This window comes from Sorex fumeus, unplaced genomic scaffold (assembly GCF_029834395.1).
Source record: "Sorex fumeus unplaced genomic scaffold, SorFum_2.1 ptg000051l, whole genome shotgun sequence".
NCBI lineage: Eukaryota > Metazoa > Chordata > Mammalia > Eulipotyphla > Soricidae > Sorex > Sorex fumeus.
The window spans coordinates 10,731,727-10,754,910 of NW_026606108.1; the positions used below are offsets into that span (position 1 = coordinate 10,731,727).

At 40.6% G+C, this 23,184-nt stretch overlaps 1 protein-coding gene across 2 annotated transcripts in view; it reads left to right on the forward strand.

Annotated features, from left to right (window-relative positions):
• DCTN4 (dynactin subunit 4) overlaps nt 1-18,821 on the forward strand; it is a 41,948-nt gene extending 23,127 nt beyond the window's left edge. For both annotated transcript variants that reach the window (XM_056124615.1, XM_056124616.1), the window contains 6 exons: nt 589-698; nt 2,516-2,589; nt 5,982-6,036; nt 7,278-7,385; nt 12,238-12,335; nt 16,205-18,821. In XM_056124615.1, coding sequence (XP_055980590.1) covers nt 589-698; nt 2,516-2,589; nt 5,982-6,036; nt 7,278-7,385; nt 12,238-12,335; nt 16,205-16,418 — 659 coding nt within the window. In that variant the 3' untranslated portion in view covers nt 16,419-18,821. The remainder of the gene's footprint in view (nt 1-588; nt 699-2,515; nt 2,590-5,981; nt 6,037-7,277; nt 7,386-12,237; nt 12,336-16,204) is intronic.
• The last annotated feature ends 4,363 nt before the right edge of the window (nt 18,822-23,184 follow it).

Here is a 23,184-nt window from a genome sequence, read left to right on the forward strand (position 1 = left end):
AGTTCTCCAGCCTTGTCTCTTTTCAAATGTTTACACCTTCCCTGCCATCAGTTGCACACTTCACTTTCAGTGTACCCTTGGGGGTCACGTACTTGATTGTGGTACCCTAGAGACTTGCGTTCTTTATTAAGGCACTAGGGATCACAGATTGCAGTGTTGCCAGGAGTGCACACGGAATCTGGGGCAATGCTGCAGCTGGGGTGCTCAGCACCTACAAGCTATACCACTGAGCTCTACCCAGCCCTGGTTTTTTGAGATTTTTTTTTAATGCCATAGTTGTTAGTAGTAAAATAATTGTGTGGAAAAAAAAATAGGTACCCCAGATACAAGGAGTTACCTCATTGGCAGTGTTTCTCCATCCTAGCTTGATGCCTGGTTTGGTGGCCAGAGCTATTTCATTGCTCTGGCATGAAATAGCTCTGGCTCTGGGGCACATAAAAAAAATGAATAAAATACATAACAGTTACTCATTGAGAGAACTTTAAAAATGTCTAACAAGTTTCTGTATTGTTTCTGAAACATTTTCTCAGTAGTTAAGTTGAGGCCGGTCCCTCTAAGCTAATCCTAGTTTCTGTCTTTCGTTAATAGTGACTACGCTTCAGCAGCGTCTTTTGCAGCCTGACTTCCAGCCCATCTGTGCTTCACAACTCTATCCTCGTCACAAACATCTTCTGATCAAACGATCCCTGCGCTGCCGGGTAAGTATTCTAGTCTACTATGTTGCTGTTTGTACAGAAAAAGGGCAAATTAAAGGGAACATGATTGGTATCTGGGTATTATCAAAATCCCTGGAATGTAGTGAATACTTAGGGGAGTGTTCTATATGTGCAGACCCTATTTTAGGCTTGGGCCTTTCGGGGGCTTGTGGGGGATATTTGAGGTATGGGTGGTGGTGCCAGGGTGAAGCCAGGGCCTCACACAAGCAGTCAAGTGCTCTACAACCTAGCCACATCCCTGGCCCCATACACTGTTTAAAATTATTTCGAGGGACTGGAACAGTAGCAGAGAGGGTAGGGCGTTCGCCTTATACATGGCCGACCTGAGTTGATTCCCAGCATCCCATATGGTCCCCCCCCCCCCCCCGAGCACTGCCAGGAGTAATTCCTGGTGCATGAGCCAGGAGTAATGCATTGCTGGGTGTGACCCAAAAAGCAAAAAGAAAAAAAATTCTTCCGAAACAAATTCAGTCTTCATAATCATGTAAGGTATTGTTATCACTGGTTTTTTCCTGGGTTTTGGTGTGGATTATTTGGCGGAGTGGCGAGGAAGAGTCACATCAGGGCCATATCCAGCATTGCTCAGGGGACTATGTGGAGTGCCATGGATTAGACCCAGGCCTCTTTCACACAAAACATGTGCTCTAGCCCTGTTTGCAGCTGTGTGAACTACCCTAGCTAAAGGTCAACTTCATAGTGCTGATAGCAGAAAGAACAGTGAAATCGTGTCATTTTTAGGCTAGTATAGAAGAAATACAAAAGAATAATTAAAAAAAAACACTTATATAAGAAAGCAATTTAAAGAAAAGGGACCCAAAAAGTCGAGGGTCTGGGCCTAGGAATATAGCTCACAGTAGCATGTATATGGCCTTGTGTCTGATTGACAGCACCACTAAAATAAGTAGAGTCTAGGGTCAGAAAATCTACAGAGCAGAAAACAGAGTTACTCAGTGGATTAGAAAATGAAATTTTACAATTTAAGAACAATTCCAGGTGGAGGAAAACATTCTGGATAGGGAATCCAACAGAACTTTCTGTGATGATGGAAATGTTTTGTTTCTGCAGTTCAACATAGTAGCCATTAATTATATATGGATTTTGAACACTTGAATTTTGTACTGAATTACATACTTGAAATATGTATATGTTTGAATTGCATACTGAAAACAAAAAAGGATACATAGCAAGGTAGCAACAGAGGACCAAAGGCAAACACTGGTAGAACTGATCCATACAAGTTTGGGGAGAGGTTAAAGTGGAGGGATGTTGGGTTCTTGGGGGAGGAAGGTGGGTATACTGGTGATGAGTGTGCTGTACATGGGAAACCATCATAAACAGATTTTGTAATATACAGCAGTATTAAATATGTACAGTAGTCTATGGTGTGTGTGTGTATATATATATATATATATACACACACATACATACATACACACACACATCACAGAACCTGTAATACACAGTATGCAGTATTGTACATCACAGAATCTAAATTTTAATAAGCTAAATTTGTTTTAAGAGAAGCTCATTGTCCTGCATACCCAGTAAATACTCTGCATGTGTTATTTTATTGCATTAGGTTTGAAGGTGTAATATTTGGTAGTGCAGTTGTTTATACTTGAAGTCCAAACATATTTTGTAAATTTTGATTATTGGTATTATACGTTCTCATTCAAAACATATGTGGTCTTTTAGTACAATGGTGTTTTAGCAAATCTAGGGAATGCTAAATTTATTGCCCTGTGGAAGAGCAAATTGTCTTCTTGTTTTTCTGATATATCCTGTACTTTTCTTTTCAGAAATGTGAACACAATCTGAGCAAGCCAGAATTTAATCCAACATCTATCAAATTCAAAATTCAGCTGGTTGCTGTGTGAGTTTACTCTTGATTTAAAAGAATTAAAGAAAAACTACATCAGAATAATTTTCCAGTTATTCATGTATAGGTTTTTAAATAGATAATAATGAAGTTTAAGGCAAGTCTGTTAACAGAGAATCAGGGTACTTGTTTATGTCTAAGCCAGGAGTCTTGTGATCTGGAATATTATGGCATGTTGAGTGTTCTAGATAGTCACTAGCCATTCATCACAACATATTAGATGATTGACTAAGTTTAGGAATAGTTTTAAATTAAATAAAAGATAATAAATTATAGCAGACTGAAGAGATCCTTAAAACTTATTTAATTGTGTTCTAATAACACTTGATTGAATGAAATGACAGTGTTAACTTACTGTCAGTGGAAGGGAATTCACTGCATGAAAATCACCTGTCAAACAAGAAAAGGATTTTGAAAAATTAGGAAAATAATTGTCTTAACTTTAAGGTGAAAAGCCTTTCATGAGTAGTCAAGTAGCTCCTAGAGAACACGGCTTAAGATTTGAACTGGTCCCTTACACAAGAGGAAATATACCTGGAAACATGGAAAGATCATGAGACTGGATAAGAAAAGTATAGTTTCTTAGAAAACAAAAAAATTCCATAGTCAAACACATTTGTATATATCGTTAGATTATGCACTGCTGGGGCCTTTTTGGAGAGAGGTCTGGAATAGCTAGATAAAATTACATGCACCTTTTTGCTTTCTCAGGATATTCTATTCTATAGAAATAACATCACAAGTATCTAAAAATATCACCAGTAGGTAAAGTATCTAAAGAAGGATGTGTATTATAACATTTTAATGACAAACTGGAAACAATTTTCTGTCAAGGTGATTAATCATTATAAGGAAGTAATTAAATCAAGGTACACATTCTGTAGAGTATTATGTAGCAGGTAAAGAGCAAGTAAGCCAGTATCAGTTTTTTTAAATGCCAGAATAATAGTAAAGTGGTAGGGCATTTGCCTTGGATACAGCCAATCTCGATGCTCAGTAATTTATGTGGTCCCCTGAGCATCATCCAGGAGTAATTCCTGAGTATAGAGCATGGGTGTGGTCACAAGCACTCAGGTATGGTCCCCTGAGCACAGCTGGGTGTGACCCATAAACAGGAACAAAAAATGGAAATCCTACCTACCTATCAGGGTTATTTAGTAGTGCTTTGCAATTTAAATTACTACTAGGTAATGCTCTGTTTTCCTGACTTACCTAACTAATGTATGACCAGTTAGAAAGGAGCAGTGCTACAAAAATGGTATATGTGAAGTCTGGAATGGATTTCATTCCTGATTAGGAATTAGACTTATTACAGAAACCCTAACTGGCAAGATGTGGTTATTAAACTGTATTTGAGAAAAAGACTTTTTTGATAACACAGCAAAATCACACAGAAATACAGATGCTCTGACCATTAGTCAAACCAGCTAAGTCCAGTCCCTATTAGCAGGACTCTTGAATTTGAGTTCTTTAAATAATCTAAGTAATTCTAATGGAGAGCATGAAAAATACTGTCGAAGCTAAAATACTTTGTCTCAGTTCTAGTAGATACATACCCCCACTCTTAGTGTTTCTGCAATGACATTTTACCTTACGTTAATTTGTTAAGAATAAGATTAATGCATGTTTTAGTCAAACATTTATCCACTTATGTAATGTACAATGAGCCCAAGATATAGGTAAATTACTGACCTTATTGGTATGGAGGTGAGTTGAGAGGGGTCTCCACGCAGTGCTTGGGAAGCCTAGGGCCCAGTAATACTGAGCCTGGCTCTGTCAGCTAGATGCTTCAGTGCACAGATCCCAGTGCTCTGCAGGGCCCATGACCATAACCACGTGAGCTCAGGTTGAGATAGGGAATTTGCAATGTCAAGGATCGAACTGGGGGGGGGGTGGGGGGGGCTGGAGTGATAGCACAGAGGGAGTGCATTTGCCTTGCACACGGCTGACCCGAGTTCAATTCCCAGCATCTCATTTGGTCCTTTGAACACCGCCAAGAGTAAGTCCTGAGTGCAGAGTCAGGAGTAACCCCGGTGCATCACTGGGTGTGACCCAAAAAGCAAAAAAAATACTTAACTCGGTCCTTAAGTTATTACCAGCCCACCCCCCTCTTCACCCCCCACCACCTGTCCTTATTTTATAATTGTGACTACCAAGACACAAAGAGGTGAACATCTTTCCCTGGTCTTTACAAGGAGCTATCTTAGTTTTGTAAATTTCAAACTGGCCTGTAAACTTGGTGGTGTAGCATAATGGTTACAAGCAAGTATCCTCGCCACCTTGCTATCAGGTTACTTCTTCCAGTCCTGTTTTTATCCACAATGCATATTTAAATTTAGTTAAAACGAAAATTACATGGGTTAACATTTACAAAGAGAATGTTTGCATGATACAGGTGCTATATCAAGTGGTGTCTGGAGATTATTTTTACATCCCTACAGTAGTTAAATCAGACTTGAATCTTATAGCCATTTTCCTTTCAGATTTACAGAAATGAACTTATAGAAGCACCAGAGATATAGTACAGTGGTGGAGCTCTTGCCTTGCTTGCAGTCAATTGGTTCAATCCACATCACCTCACATCACCTCTGAGCACCACCATGAGTGATTCCTGAGTGCAGAACAAGGAGTAACCCTTGAGTATCACTGCATGTAGCCCAAAAACAATGAATGAGCTTAAAGAATCTCAAAAACAAGAACTGGGGAGATAGCTCAAAGGGTTGGAGTGTGTGACATTCATGTATGAGGGCCTAAGTTCTATCCATTAACTGCATTAACCCAGCCCCAGTACCCCACTCTATACTGCAGAGTATAGACCTAGTGACACCCAGAACCAACTGTGGTGACCCGAGGGTCTCTAGCAGTGGTGGCCCAGATATTACTTGTATTGACCTTTGGGCTCCCAAAACAGCTGGGAGTGGCAAATAAACAAGTAATAAATAATTCGGAAGATTATACATACATACATACATATATATATATATATATATATAAAACCTGCCATGATGCACATACTCATATAAGCTGTGTATAAAATTTCAGAAGGAACTCACTGCCAGTTCAGATTCATGTTTTAAGTTCTTCTGGTGGGAGAAAAGGAGGGTTCGATTTTGGGGCCACACCAGGTGGCGCTTAGGGCTTACTCCTGGCTCTGCTTAGGAATCACCCCTGGAAGTGCTCAGCGGACCATACATATGTAGTTCTGGGGATTGAACTTGAGTTGGTTGTATGCAAGGAAAGCACCTCAAGGTTCTTGTTGGGTGATCATATGAGTCTTTAAAATTCTTTGATATGTTTGAATTATGAATGAGAGTCTTTGCTTTGCCAGCTATAAAAAGGATTTAAAAAAGACCTTAAATTAATCCTTTTTTTTTTTTCACACATAGCAATTATATTCCAGAAGTGAGAATCATGTCAATTCCTAACCTTCGCCACATGAAGGTTAGTACCATGTTTGTTCCAGGCAGCAAAAGAAGGGATCAAATATGTGTGGGTGTATGTTGGTGGTGGTCATCTGTATTTTGTCTGAAATGCAGTGAGTAAGAGATAAAAAAAGTTTGTATTGAAGAAATTGAGAGTCTCTTTAAAATTATAACAGCATTTCTAAAGGGTGTTTAGGGGTGAGGTATATATTATACAGAAGTAGAATCATATTTGGGAAAAAGGGGGGGAGATAATGTTGACCCCACGGGCAGCATTACCTCTTCTTCAGTCAGAAAATTCTCCACTGTCATGTGCGCCAGTGTGTCAGTTGTCCGAAATCAGCTAACTCTCTTCTTTACTACAACTTTTTTTCTTTGGGGTTCTGTATGCCCTTTTCTTCCCCACCCCTTCCAGTGAATTACAGAATGAAACGTAAGCAGCCTTTTTTTTTTCCTTTATGCGGCTCAGGAAGATACACTCCTATTTCATTTTAAAGATTTGTTCATAATCTTAATGAGCATATCAAACAAGGGCATATTGTAATTTAAGAACTCATTAAAGTCTTTAATACCTGGCAGTAGTCAGGGGATGTGTCCTTGCCCAGTCCATGGAGCTCAGGAATGGTAGGAATTAAACCTGGGACTCCTACATGCAAAAAGCATGCATTCCCAGCCCTAGGATCATAAACCTTAAATTTATTTCAAATTACTTAGAATAATAATTCCTCAAAATGTTCGCATCTAGTAACTAGCCCATTCAAATGTATTTGTTTCATTTCCTCGGGGAAATAAGCCTAATTCCAGAGAGTATATAGTTTAACACTTAAATAATAGACCAGAAATCAGTGATGACTTTGAGAATTCAGTGATATGAAAATATGGTGCACAGAAATATGGGTGTGGAGAGTCAGAGGACATGTGTCTGCCACAAAGGTGTGGGGGATGGCAATGGGGGGTGTTGGCAGGAGGGATACTGGAAACATTAGCATTGGAGAATGGGCACAGGTGGAGGGATGGGTACTTGAACACTGTATGAAACGTAAGCATGCAAATTTCTAAGTCTGATACTATATCTCACAGTGATTCATTAAAATAAATTTTTTTAAGTTATATAACTCACAAAAAAGAAAAGAAATATGGATGTAGAGTAACATGGTAACGATTTGAAACTTTTGTGAAATGCTTGGTTTATCTACTAAAAACATGACCCTACATGGCAGGAGTGGAATGTTTCTGAAAGATGTTTATTCTGTTCCCCAGGAGAGCCAGGTCCTCCTGACTCTCACGAATCCAGTAGAGAACCTCACCCATGTGACGCTGTTGGAATGTGAGGAGGGGGATCCGGATGATATAAACAGCACTGCCAAGGTAAGATTCGTTGGCCTCAAGTTGATTGACCCTGACTTCCCAGAGGGGCTTATTGGACCTGGCCCGTGACTCTGCACCATCTTTGTTTCCACATCCACGTAGAAGTTCTTTTTGATTCTACCCTGTCTTGAACTTTAACCCCAAACACATTTCTGCTGCCCTATTTGAAGATCTCATCTTTTCTTACCCAAATTGTAACCGTAACTTCATTGACCTATTGACCTCATTGTTTTTTAGTCCACCCTGTTCCCATCAGAGTGATCTTTCAAAACTCACTTCAGTAGTGGCATGCCAAACATTGAGGTGAAGTCTAAATTCTTGGGAAGCGTAACTCTTTTATGTCTTTTATGTTTAGCTGTTTATTTGGAGTGAGGGGAGGGATACTGGGTCACTGGTAGTGCTTAAGGGCTACTCTCAGCTCAGGGTTCTGGATTGCTCCTCACAGTGCCCAGAGGACCAGGCAGTTTGGAGACTAAACCCAGGTCTCCTACATGCCAAGTATGCCCTCAGCCCTTGCAGTGACCTCTTTACCCCAATGTCCTCATCTTTATTGATGCAGAATGACCTTACAGATCCCTATATCTAGCTTTCTAGGTGCATAATAAATATGCATATGAGTGTTTATTCTCCAAGCAGATTCACGGGGTTATGAACTTATATGCTGGAAAATTTGTTACTTTCATTTTACCCATTTTACCTTTCTTTCCTCAACTGTGATCATATTCATACCTCTCTGTTTTAGTTTAATGCATTCTTCAGATTCAGGAAATAACGCTTTGGGTGTTCTGGTTGGTTTGGTTTGGGGCCACACCAAGCTCTGCTCAGGGCTTACTCTTGGCTTTGAACTCAGGGATCACTCTTCGTGGGGCTCAGGGAACCATATGGAGTGCTGGAAATGGAACCGAGGTTATCAGGTATGGAAAACCCAAGTTCTCTGTGTGCAGAGTAAATGCCCTACCCGCTCTTCTCTCTCCAGCCTAGAACATTTAAAAGTCTATAGGCGGGGCTGGAGAGATAGCACAGTGGGTAGGGCATTTGCCTTGCACACGGCCGACCTGGGTTTGATTCCCAGCATCCCATGTGGTCCCCTGAGCACTGCCAGGAGTAACTCCTGGGTGCAGAGCCAGGAGTGGCCCCTGTTCATCGCCAGGTGTGACCCAAAAAGCAAAAACAAAAATAAATAAATAAAAGTCTATAGGCTTCTTCTAGGGGCTGGAGCAATAGCACAGCGGGTAGGGTGTTTGCCTTGCACATGGCCAACCCGGGTTCGATTCCCAGCATCTCATATGGTCCCTGAGCACTGCAAGGGGTGATTCCTGAGTGCAGAGCCAGGAACAACCTCTGTGCATCGCTGGGTGTGACTCAAAAAGCAAAAAAAAAAAAAGTCTATAGGCTTCTAGATGTGTTACAGAGGATCCATGTAGAGTATGCACAGCACTTAATAAAGACTGAAATAAGTGATTTGGAATCAAAAGAGACTGACTGTACAGGGGGTTAGGTACTTGCAGTGCAGTTATCCTTGCCCAATCCAAGCATTGCATATGGTCTCCCTAGCATGGCCAGGAATGATCCCTGAGCACAGAGCCAGGAGCTAGCCCTGAGTATATGTTCCCAAAAACCAATAAGTAAAATAAGTGATTCTGATATTTTACTCTAAGTATTGGTTAAATAAATGAAACATGGCCTTTACATTTAATACTTATTAGTAGAGAAATCCTTTATCATTTTTTTCTGCTTTTCAGTTATTTTGCTTATTAGCCTCATTCCCAAAACAAATGGCTCTTACCTGTCTTTGTCTTTATTTCTGTGTTTCTGTAACACTGATAAGAATAGAGACACAAATTAGAGCCTCACACATATATCCTGCTTATAGACTCTTTCTCTTAAATCCTCTAACCACATTTGTATTTGTAACAGAAATAAAATTGACATGATCTGTCATTCTGACATAGCCGCCGGAAGCCTAGTTACAGCACTTGAATGAGCTTGACTATCTTCCATGTGCATGAAACATGCCAAGCATCTCCTTTATAATTTTGTTTGTTCGATTTTGATTTTGGATTTTACCCAGCTATGCTCAGGGCTGCACCCAGCTAGGTGCTTAAGGAACTCTGCAGTGTCGGGGATCAAAATTAGGTCTCTTACATGCAAAGCATGCACTCCAGCTATCTCCCCAGCCCATGTTTGGTGGTTGTTAAATGTGCCAAAGCTTTCACATACACTGGAAAGTATAAAGAATAATGCAACAAACACTCATGTCTGCTGCCTTATTCTTTATGCCCTAACCTCATCTTTAATCTCATTATTGTTTGATCTCATCTTCTTAAAATATAAAACTTAAGAATCAGAGAAAAAGTACAGCAGGTTGGGATTGCCTTGCACTCAGCAGATCTGGGTTCAGTCCCTGGCACCCCATATGCCTGGTGCCATATGGTCTCCCAGGCACTGCCAGGAGTAATCCTTGACTGCCTCAGGTTAGCTAAATAAGCTAAATAAATAAATAAAACATTAATTATTTAGCTAATAATTAATGTTTTAATTGTTAATTATATAATAAAAATAAATTGAATATTAAATTGTTTATTTAGCTCAGTAAGCTAAATAAATAATTAATAAAACTAAAGACATAGCTGAAACCTCTGTTTTTCTCCCACTTGAGTTGCCCAGTGTAGGCCTAGTGAAGGGAGCACTCTCGGCCCCATCCTCAACTCAGATTTTCTGTTCTTTCATTAGAAAGGTCTGTGTTTCTGCTTTTATATATATATATATGTATATATATATATATATATATATAATTTAGGTAACATGTTTACAATAATATTAACTATTTTGAGGTACAAAAGTATTGCATCTTACGGGGGGGAGAGGGAGGCAGGTGAGAGAGGCAAGATAGTTTTTATTAAATGACATTGACTAGAGGGAGAGAAAGAGACGAAAACATCCATGTTCAAGAGAAAATACGGGGGGGCAGGGCTGGAGTGATAGTACACCTGGTAGGACATTTGCCTTGCACGCGGCTGACCTGGGTTCGATTCCCAGCATCCCATATGGTTTCCCGAGCATTGCCAGGAGTAATTCCTGAGTGTGGAGCCAGTAGTAATCCCTGAGCATCACCAGGTATGACCCAAAAAGCAAGCAAACACGGGCTTCTCCAGAGTGGAAGCAAACAGAGAGACGTGTTCAAGGGAGAACACAGGCTTGAAAGAGCAAGTCCAAGAGGGCCAAGGACTAGCCCCTGGTAAATAGGCCTGAATCAGGGGAGAAGCCAGGATTAAGATAGAAATAAGAGAGAAAAAGCACGTAGTCAGGGGGCTCACAGCCTCATGAACTGGGAGCCCTGACTGCCCTCAGCTTCCAGTATTTATTGATTAGAACTAATAAACATCAGAACTATAAACATTCTTTAGTTGAATTAGACTTTTACATAACTGAGGGTGTTGGTCAAATATAAATATAAATAGGTTTAGTTAAGCATAAAGATAAGTATGGGTTTTGTTGAACATAATGGTAAATCCCTTCAGGGGAAATTCTAGGAGCTGTGCCCAAAGGCAGCAGTCCCTCTCAGGGCTCCAGCATTTTGGAGTCTCGTTCCCAACACAGGACTAGTCTTTTTTTTTTTTTCTTATCTTCTTTTTTTCTTTTTTTTTTTTTATTATTATTAGTAAAACACCATGAGGTACAGTTGTAGATTTACAATTTTTTGTGCTTGGGTTTCGATTATACAATGATCAAATACCCATCCCTCCACCAGTGCCCATTTTCCACCACCATGGATAATATCCCTCCCCCCCCATCCCCCCCATCCCTCCCATCCCACCCTGCCTCTGTGGCAGGGCAATCCCCTGTGTTCTCTCTCTCCTTTTGGATGTTGTGGTCTACAAAAGAGGCTTTGAGTGGCAAACATGTTCAGTCCATAGTCTACTTTCAACATGCATCTCCCCTCCTGGGAGGATCCTCCAAACATCCTTTATTTGGTGCTCCCTTCTCTATCTGAGCTGCCCTTTCCCCTAGAATGCCCGGCTGGCCTCTAAGCTATGGAGTAATCCTCCTGGTGCTGACCTCAGCTATTCTTGGGTATTAATCTCATATTTTGTTACTTTATATTCCCCAGATGAATGCAATCTTTCTATGTCTATCCCTCTCTTTCTGACTCATTTCCCTTAGCATGATACTTTCCATATTGTGCCACTTGTATGTAAATTTCATGACTGCATCTTTTCTAACAGCTATATAGTACTCCATTGTGTAGATGTACCAAAGTTTCTTTAACCAGTCATCTGTTCTTGGGCACTCAGGTTTCTTCCAGTTTCTGGCTATTGTAAAGAGTGCTGCAATGAACAAACAAGTGCAGATGTCACTTCTACTATACATTTTTTCCTCTCTGGGATATATTCCCAGGAGTGGTATTGCTGGGTCAAATGGGAGCTCAATTTCTAATTTTTTGAGAATCGCCCATACTGTTTTCCAGAAGGGCTGAACCAGTGGACATTCCCACCAACAGTGAAGGAGTGTCCCTTTCTTGCCCCATCCGCACCAGCATCGGTTGCTTTTGTTCTTTTGGATGTGGGCCAGTCTCTGAGGTGTGAAGGACTAGTCTTTATGTCACTTCTAGTCTGCCTCTTTCATCCCCCGTCTTTACTCCTCACTGTTTGGGAATCTCAGTTTTGTACCCCAAAGGAAAGGCCTGTGTTTCTAAAGAGTATGTTTTGCCATTGTAAATAAAATAATGCTGTAAGTTTTTGAAACTTCCTGCTTGATTCTGTGTAGGTCATTGTAATGATTTGGTTCATTCCCTTGACTGAACGTCTTATAAAACAGTGATCTCATCTGAAGTCTCTGTGTTACTGTCCAGGTGGTGGTGCCACCCAAAGAGCTGGTACTAGCTGGCAAGGATGCGGCAGCGGAGTATGACGAGTTGGCAGAACCCCAGGACTTTCAGGATGATCCTGAGTGAGTGAGCGTCTTTGACCTGCACATACTCAATTGCCTGATCCAAACGTTCACATGCCATATTTAATCATTTATTTCTTCCCTGCTTATAAAAATAATTGCTGTGAGGGTTCTTGCCTTATCATAAAAATAATTAGAGAGTACTTGCCTTACAAATGCAGCCAGCCCCAGTTTAATTCCCAGCACCATATACAGTTCCCTAAGATTGATCTCTGAGCATCAGGCCAAGAATAAGCCCTGAGGACTGCAGGGTGTTAACTCCAAAACCAAATAATTACTATTATTGACTAATGATTATCATAAAATAATTACTATTAATAGTAATAGTATGGAAGTTTGAGGAACATATATGTAAAACATAAAGAATAAAGTAAAATTCTACCACCAGAGATAACCACCATTATTGACGTCTTGATGTTTATCTAAACGTCTAGGTATTTCTTTTCATCATTTAACTTGTTTATTCATTTAAATATATTTCCTCATAGTAATAAAAAATTTTCAAATACATGATGTTTTTTTAATTTTTTATTTTTTTTTATTAGTGAAACACCATGAGGTACAGTTGTAGATTTACTATTTTTTGTGCTTGGGTTTCGATTATACAATGATCAGATACCCATCCCTCCACCAGTGCCCATTTTCCACCACCATGGATAATATCCCCCCCACCCCCATCCCCCCAGCCCTCCCTGCCTCTGTGGCAGGGCAATCCCCTGTGTTCTCTCTCTCGTTTTGAGTGTATACATGATTTTTAATCACTATGATCAGCTCATAAATTCTTATTATATGTTTATCATTGGATTTATTCACTACCTACTTTCCAGCAATAACTGCCTACTTTCCATCAATATAATTACTGAGGACTAAAGCGCAAACCTGTCTCTAAATTAGGTCTATGTTAGTCTTATTCTATTCCTAAGACAAAAATCACATCAGTTTCTCGAACACAAAGAATTCCAGATATAAATTGTTGTGGTCGGGGGCCAGAGAGATAGTACAGTGGGTAGAGCATTTTCCTTGCATACAGTAGACTCGGGTATGATCCATGGCACTACATATGGTCCCCCAAGTCTCACCAGGAGTTTTATTCCTGAGCACAGCCAGAAGTAAACCCTGAGCACATCTCAGTGTGACAGGATATGACTCAGTGATAACATAAATGTGTCACATGTGTTGAGGCCTGGGGTTTGATCAATATATATATATATACACATATATATATAGTGATATATGTGTGTATATATGCATATACGTATACACACACACACATATAGTGTATTGTTTTTTTTAGGGCTGGAGCGATAGCACAGCGGTAGGGCATTTGCCTTACAAGCGGCCAACATGGCCAACCCGAGTTCGATTCCTCCGCCCCTCTTGGATAGCCCGGCAAGCTACCGAGAGTATTTCGCCCTCACGGCAGAGCCTGGCAAGCTACCTGTGACGTATTCAATATGCCAAACACAGTAACAACAAGTCTCGTGATGGAGACGTTACTGGGCCCGCTCGAGCAAATCGATGAACAACGGGAGGACCGTGATTTTTTTTAATGGATTAACTTCAGATGTTAAAGAGAACTCTGAAGTATCCCAGATATGAAGAATTTACCAGGAAAAGATTAGAGTTACTAAAATTTAGTCGGAGCCCTAGGAAGGTTGGGAGGTTGGTAATCGAGGACACTGCCTGACCTTTTCTGACGTCTCAGGTGGGAGAGGAAGGCACAATGAAGCTGCCTCATGGGAGATAGAAAGCTGAAAAATACTGCACCTCCTTAGTGAAAAAGCATTGCAGTCATGATGTCCACAGAAGAAACAGGTCCCTTCTTCCTCCAGCCTCTCTGGTCTCTAAGGCCTTCTGAAAGGGAACCTGACAAAAAGCCAGCCCACAAAGGAGAAATGGTTAGCACAACCCTGTGTCACAGAGCAAGATACAGAAAGAATAGGAGCTTGAAGCTGAAAAGCAGTAACTGAATATTCTAGCAAAAGGAGACTTAAGGCTTTAAACAGAATCATCGAACTCCCTCCGAAGGCAGTAAAGAAGAAATAACATGGGGTAGGTTGGAAAAATTTAGAACACAGGTGAAGTCAGTGCAAACAGTAGCAAATTTGGGTTAACTTTAAAAAACTTCAGGACAAGTGATTCATTACTGTATAGAGGCGAGGAGTTTTTGTTTAAAAAGACTTCCCAGTTATCATTTGTTGCTTGCTCAAAAGATTTATTTGCTTTTACCATTTTTTATTCTTGTTTTGTTTTGGGACTATACTTTGTGGTATTCAGGGCTCACTCCTGGTGGGGCTCAGGGGAACCATATGGGATGCTGGGGATTGAACCTAGATTGGCTACATACAAGACAAATGTACCTGCTGTAGTATCACTTCAGCACATCCTTTTTACCATTTTTAAGTGAATTACTATTGATACAATTCAAAACTCAATTAGCACAAAACCAAATAATTTTGTTTAATACTTTTAGTAAATTCTTAAATTACATTAAATACAGAATTTAACGTAAACTTGTAGAAGGATCATCTGAGATACAAATTACAATTATATTTCTGATAGAGCAATAAAGTGTTGGATTCTGTTAAATTTGTACTTTAGATCTCTGAAAATTAGTATTAACTAATATTCTTATGAATATACAAATATTAATTCTGGTAACTTCTTAGACTAATTTATCATTTGGATAGTAAATTCTGTTTATTTCATTTGATGTGTAGTGGAGGAAAATGACAACTGCCTTTAACTTTTTAAAATTAGGTTATTAAGGGGGCTGGAGTGATAGCATAGCGGGTAAGGTGTTTGCCTTACACACGGCCGACCCGGGTTCGATTCCCAGCATCCCATATGGTCCCCTGAGCACTGCCAGGTGTAATTCCTGAGTGCAGAGCCAGGAGTAACCCCTGTGCATTGCCGGGTGTGACCCAAAAAGAAAAAAAAAATTAGGTTATTAAGACAGTGCCCACTTTTACCAGGTAGCTCACGCTTGAATGTGTTTTAATTAACAAAAATTGCAGTGATTCTATCAACATGTCAAAGCACAAACATCAAGTACACCTCAGAGAAAACTTCGCTGGAAGCAGCAGCTAAAGGGATGTTTTTTATCAATTCTAAAGTACTCTAATTTATAGGAATTGTAAAAACATATGGTATATGTTTTATAAAAAATTATGGTATTGCGGAACTCCTTTAAAGTGTTGAATCTATGTCCTGTGGAAATAATACCACATGACTCAGGTAAATGTAAAGGGATGTTTGTGGCACTGTTAGAGACTGATTATAGTCAATAGATAATAGAGCACTGTACAACCATCAAGTGGAACAGAGGGGAATGTATGTATAGCAATATATAAGTTATTTGGGCTGAAGCGATAGCACAGCGGGTAGGGCATTTGCCTTGCACACAGCCAACATGGCCAACCCAGGTTCAATTCCCAGCGTCCCATATGGTCCCCCAAGCACCGCCAGGAGTAATTCCTGAGTGCATGAGCCAGGAGTAACCCCTGAGCATCGCCGGGTGTGACCCAAAAAGAAAAAAAAAATTTAAAAAAAAGTTATTTGTGATTAAAAAGTGTGCGTTTTGTATTGGATTGAAAAGCACAATTGTGATTGAGCTCAAAATATCTAGTAGATTTCCTCTGTGCTGAAAGGGGAGAACTTATATTTTACATTTAAATATTTTACAGCTAAGTTTATTTTTATAGTATTAGAAAAGTAGATCAGTATTTCATTGAAGAAACTTCATTGCTGACACACAGATGAGGACATATCTTGCCATCAGTAATTTCCTGTTGGCTGTGAAATAACTAAGTCTCGGTGGTGTGGGTGACTTGTGAGCTACCTAACTCTGTACTTATTTCCTTCCATAGCATTATAGCCTTCAGAAAGGCCAACAAAGTGGGTATTTTCATCAAAGTGACCCCACAACGTGAGGAGGGCGAAGTGACCGTGTGCTTCAAGATGAAACATGATTTTAAAAACCTGGCAGCTCCTATCCGCCCCATGGAAGAAGGTGACCAAGGCACAGAAGTCATCTGGCTCACCCAGCACTTGGAACTCAGTTTGGGCCCACTCCTTCCTTAAACGGTTCCATTGGCAGGCAGATTCCAAAGGACAGTATCACCACAAACATGCGTTAAACTTTGGAAACCACTACTTCATTAGGCCTTGTTGATAACAATGGGCTTATGTACTGCTGAATCCTATTCCATCAAGGGGAGAGGACAATATGTAAGCTTTGGGAACACAGGGTCAAAGCTCTTCCCCTTGCTTTCATTTATGTTGACACTAAACTTGTCTGCCACACTGAATCTTGCATGTTGAGTAACAGCAGCGTGGTTTACCCCAAGAAAGTTCCTTAGAACTTTCCATTAGATTTGCCTCTGAGACACTGTATTGTCTTCAGATTTGGCCACAGAGGATCACAATGTCACAGATGAAACTTAAAATGAAAATTGGAGCCACAGGTAGGGCATTTGCCTTGCATGCAGCCGATCCAGATTTGATCCCCCGCATCCCATATGGTCCCCCAAGCACCACCAGGAGTAACTCCTGAGTTCAGAGCCAGGAGTAATCCCTGAGCATCGCCGGAGGTGACCCAAAAAGCAAAAAAAAAAAAAGAATTATAGAAAGTAAATCTTGTTAAAGCACCCACTGTTTTCTGCATTTCATTGGATGTAATCGAGTGGTCTAAACAGTCCTTCACTTGCCATCACAGTTTCATCATTTCATAAATTCTCATTTGACAAAAAGAAGTCGACATTAGCTTACTTTTCTGATGATTGGGGAAATCTGCCATTTTTAAGGTGCTGTCGTTTGGCCTTATCTCACTGAATACAAGATAATGATCAGTGGCTCCTAAAACTTTTCCAGTGTAATAGTGAACTGTTAGGGAGAATTTGAAAAGCGGATGATTACATATCGTGCCAGAGACGGGAGGAGGAAGAGGTGGAGAGGGGTGTGCAAATGTCATTTAATTCAAATGTTGCCCTACTATCCATGGGTCAGCTTCTCCATGGGAGGCAATTTGTGTGTGTCTCACTCCTTTCCCCTTTCTTCCAATCTGGCTCTTTAAACTCAATACACGATTCTGAGTACTTGGTACCTGGAAAGAGCCTAGTGAAACTTGATACACAGGTACACTTCTGGAATGCGGGAAACATGAGGCTAAGTGTTTAGCAGGGTTCTTTCCTTTGAATTGAACTGCGATTTTGAATCCAAAATTGTATTTAAGCTGATGACTTTTGTGGACGTCACGCAATACCATTTTGATTATAAACCGTAAAGTAATCCAGCACATAGCCAAGAACACTTGCTTACCTTCACATGCTGTTTTCACTCTGTGTCCTGGAATTGCTAACCCTGATCCTGTGATGTTTCTAAAATAGGGCTCAATAAAGTAAACCAACTGTACCACTTCTTTTTTTTAAAAAATACAGCAAGTGACCACAGATCTTTGGGGAAAGAGAAATTTCCTTTTACCCTGATTTTTAGTTCAAACCTTTAGTTTGAAAAACAAAAAACCTAAGATAGGATATAGGTCACTTTGGAAGATAAAATATTTAGAAAATCTTTGAACTATATACCAATTGTATTCTTCTTAAGGTCGGGACAATTTATGAAACAATATTCCACAGAGTAACATATATGCTGCAGTATAAAAAAAAAAACACATATCTCTAATATGACAGCGAGAAGGTTTAACTTCTTAGGAGTTGGGGCGGGGGTAGGGAATCATATAATGACAAATTTTCAGACCATAGAAATGGATTTCATTTTTCATTATACCATAGAGTGTTAATGTAATGTTTATTTTGCAGTTTGCTAAAGGCTACTTTGAAACCACTGCTCCGTACTTACCAGTGGAGGAAATGGGCACCAAAGTAGAGAATAGCTTCAGGTTTACATGTTTGCATAGACTGTATACTGTTTGTAGTGCATTTATAGCATGTAGGTGGTATTTGTTCCCAGAAGTAATGTTGAACTAGTTGGGCTCATTACTTCCATGTGACCCAAAAATACAGAGACACCATAAATTACAGAATTTCTTCTCTTCTCAAGCCAAATTAACTGCAGAATAACAGAGCCATTGGTTTAATGTTTGTTCAAGATATGGAAATTTGCATTCTATGTAAAATTTTGCTTAACAATGTAGTGAAGAATTGGTTCCATGTCTGCAGCTGATAAATTTATAATTTGTTGCCTTTTTTATATTAGAGCAGGTACAAAATTTTGATGCAGCAGAATTAGATATTATTAGCACTTGAAACCACAATTTCAGAGATTTAAGGCTTTGTGATTTGATTAACCTACCAATCTTCTGTTACAAATGCTTATAGGCATAATAAGCTAAATGTCCGCATATTTGTGAAGAACATCCTATTTGATCCTTTTGGGAATAAGAAGCACTCCTTGATCTTTATGAATGACAGGTTACTGGTTTGCTTTATTGCTTAACAATGTAGTAAAATAAAGAAGACAATGCTTCAGTGTGGTTTGTTTGCTGTACTGGAATCTGGTTGGAATAACATGACTTTTAGTGAGAACACGTCAGTGGGGCATATTTCTTTCCATTTTCTAAGTGAATGAATCCAAAACCATATTCTGGGGCCTGGGAAGATAAACGCAAAGGGCTGGAGCGTATGCTTTGCGTGTGGAAGACCAGGGTCCATTCCCCAGCACCACCTAGTTTCCTGAACACAGCAGGTGTTATCCAAAAATTAAAAGAAAAAACCTCTTTACAAAGTAAGCAGGTGTTTATTTGAGCTGTATAAACATTCCCAGAACCTTCGTGTGAAATTTACAGTTTTTTGTAAGGCTCCTACCAGCGTTTTACTCTGGGTCCAAAGATAACTTCTCCACTATGCAAAAGGTCCCAGTCCTACCAAGTGACTTGTCTGCACTAACATCCATCTGCATATAGGTGGACTGTGCACACTCCTAGTACCAACCCCACCACTTGAGTGATTCCAACCTTTTTACACCTGCAGACTGGACAGTGGTCACCATTGTCCAGTATTAAATATATTAAAATCCCTTTATTTTGCAAGCCAGCAGGAAATTTTCTGAGGACCAGCACTGGTTTCTGACTACTCTGAAAACAGATTTAATTGACTCGGTCTCATTCTCTACCTCTTCAGCAGTTCTCCCTCTCCTTTCTCATTTCTTGCATGCTGATTTTTTTGTTTTTGTTTTGAGGCTACACTCAGCACTGCTCATGTATCACTCACTCCAACTCAAGAGGGTTGTTCCCCCAAGGTTCTGGGAAGAAGGGGAAACCACAAAATGTCTGGACAATCTCCCCACATGAAAAACGTGTACTCCAGCCCTTTGAGCTAGCTCAGTGGCCCCAATTTCTCATTTTATAGAAGAAAATTACTTCATATCTCTCTTTAACTACCACCCCATTTCTCTGCTTCCATCATGACAAAACTTCCTGATTTCCTATTTGATCCTCCTTGTCACCTCTCAATCCATTCTACTCTTGTAAAGGTTCCCTGTGATTCCTTAAATCTCTGTTTGTCTGTGTATTCTTTCCGGAAGCAACAGAAGGTTGTCCCCTTCCTTTCAGACTTAACTCGCTTCTCAAAATACAGAACTTCTGGTTTTCCTTCTACCTGACTAGCAAAAAGTACACATCATTTGTCGGTTCTTTTCCTTCTTCCCTTCTTCCTTTTTCCTTCTTTAACACTTTGGTTTCGTAGATTTAGTACTAGTTTCTCTGTACCATAATTTTCTCAAATCGTAAGTATTCTCGGGGCTAAATAGTCTAGTAACTTAATGTAAAAGCAAAAGAACCTGTTTAGACACAAGTTCCTATAAAAATTTTAGGTAACAGTGAAAGATACTTAAGCTGTCAGAGTTTATATGAATTCAAAACCCCTTTAATTTAACTTTGATAATTTTGTGCAGAGGTTCCAGTGTTATTGAAATTACACCTCTGTCAAACAGCCTAGTTTATTTTTTTCATTCCTTCCAAAGCATTTTTTTATTTTGACTTTGATTTTTTTTTAATTGAATCACTGTGAGACAGTTACAAAGTTTTCATGTTTGAGTTTCGGTCATACAATGATCAAACATCCATCCCTCCATCAGTGCACATTTTCCACCACAAATGTCCCCAGTATCCCCCCTCCCCATCTCAAGCCTTCCCCTGCCTGTGTGGCAGACAATTTCCACAATACTTTCTCTCTACTTTGATTACATTCAATATTTTGACACCAGTCCCACCATTATTATTTGGAATTTTCCCACCACCACTCAAACCTGCCGAAAAGGCAATGCTAGGCAATTTGTTTTGTATTGCTTGTTATGAATAGCATATAATGTTGCACTGCCACAAGAGTGACCATGCACTCCTGGAATTCTAAAATTTTAATAATTAGGGTCTGGAGAGATGTCAGCAGTGAGCTGCTCAGTTCCAAAATTCATTTATGTGTCTCTGGATCATGGCCGTTTAGAAGCTTAATAAGTAGCCAGGGGAAGTTCGTGGATGCAGAGACTTGATGCAGAGTCCCATGGGGAGGGGGAGGAGTGAGACCAGCTCCTCCTCTGTCCCATGAGACCTAGCGTTTGCATACCTGGACTTTTCATTAAGTTATGGAAGATAGCAGCCACCAGGATTCCTAGGAGGCAGATGACTGAAGTAAAATTTGGCAAAAGTCAAACAGCCTAATTTCTAACTGAAATTAGTCTATGCTTGCAGGATAAAGTCCTGCAGCTAATTCACAGAGCTCTGAGCTCTGTTCTGCAGCTCTTTCTGCAGAGGCCAAGTTATGAAGCTCAAGAATTTCAAGTGTAAACTTGATCACTTGATCACTTGACTTCCCGTTAATCGTCGATTTGCTCAAGCGGTCGCCAGTAACGTCTCCATTTGACCCTGTCACGTGCTAGTAGCCCAATGGCATCTGTTTGTTCAAGGAACATGAAGAGGCTCAAGTCGATCGTTCATGATCTTGATGCAGAAGTTTGACCATCTGGTAGGTGGGCTGCCACGTGGTCTTTTGACGTCCTGTGGAATCCAGTCCATAACGACTCTAGTCCAGCGGTCGTGTCTAAATCTCATTACGTGTCCAGCCCATCTGATTTCTGACGCCTTGGCAAACAAGACAGCGTCCCTGATTCTTGATCATTGACGGCGGAACTCCGGATTCGTTCATTTGAGTGAAACGTGATACTCCAAGCATAGCTCTTTCAATTCCTCTTTGGGAGACCCGAATAGCGTTCTCATCCTGTTTGCATAGGGCCCAGGTCTCTGAGGCATATGTTAATGCAGGAAGAACAGTGGAATCAAAGAGATGTGCCTGGAGCTGGAGGTTCTTCATCCTCTTAGCTATTTCTTCGACGCTCTTAAAGGCGTTCCAAGCCGCTCTCTTCCTCCTGCGCAACTCAGGTGCCAGGTCATTCATCATGTTGACTTCTCAACCTAGGTACACATAACTGTAGCATTCGGAGATGGCCGTTCCGTTGAGAGCGAATGGAGTGTCAGAAACGAGGCTGTTTCTTGTAAACATTGTCTTCGTAAGATTCAGCTGTAGTCCGACCTTTCCACACTCACGGTCGAAGTCGGCCAGCATTTGTGCCGCTTAACTAATGTTTGGTGTTATTAGAACAATGGCATCAGCTAAGCGGAGGTGGTGTAGTTGCCGACCATCTATCTTCACTCCCATTTCTTCCCATTCCAGTCATTGCATGATGTTCTCGAGGGTGGCACTGAAGAGTTTTGGTGAAATGGTATCACCCTGCTGAACCCTTCTCTTGACATCAATGATTACTTCTTTGTAGAATGGTGAGATCCTGGTAGTGAATCCATAATACAGCTCACGGAGGATCCTGATGTATTGAGTTTGAATGCCTTGATTGACTAGGGCTTCAATGACTGCTTCCTTCTCAACAGAATCAAAGGCCTTCTTTAAATCAATAAATATTAGGCAGAGCAGCATCTTGAACTCCCAAGAAACCTCAATGAGCTTGGTTATCATGTGAATATGGTCAATCATGCTGAATCCTTTTCGGAAACCGGCTTGCTCGCATGGTTGTCCTTCATCTAGTGTTCTGCCAATCCTATTCAGGATGACTCGAGTGAACAGCTTGTAGATGACAGACAATAGGCAGATGGGGCGATAGTTGCCAATGTCATGGATGTCTCCCTTCTTGTACAGTAGTACAGTCCTGCTGGTTTTGCATTGGGACGGAACCTTGCATTCAGACACATAGCGTGTGAAGAGCCGAGCCAGTGTATTGATGAGTACTGACAGCAGGTTCTTCAGGTGTTCAGGTCTGACCTTGTCTGGGCCGGGTGCCATTCGTTTCTTTACCGACGAAATGGCGTGTTGGATTTCGGAAGGGAGAACATTGGGAACAACATATCCATCCTGTGGAATTTGGTATGTGGGCAGGTGGACATGGCTATCAAAGAGATCTGAGTAGAAGTCATGGACAATCTTCTCCATTGCCCTTCTGGAAGATGTGATAGATCCAGCAGGACGTCGGAGGGCAGTCATCTTGGTCTTGTAGTTGGCAAAGGACAGGTGGGCATTACGAATGCTTTCCCCAGCTTCTGCCGCATCTACCAGCACTTCTGCTCTTCTCTCTTTGAGGTCTTCCTTGATCGCATCTCTGCACTGCTTAGCAAACTCAGATGTTCACTTGCGGTTGCCTGAGGCATGTGCCAAGCCAGGTTGGTGAATAAGCTCAAGAGTTTTCAAAGACAGGCGTTTTTTTGTAGCTATCTCTCCCTTGGCGTTCCTCACACAATCATGGAGGTGCTGAACCAGTCAATCATATTCCTCATCAATGTTGTCAACAATGGCATCTTCCCATGTTGCCGCAATAGTGCCAAAGAGCTCCC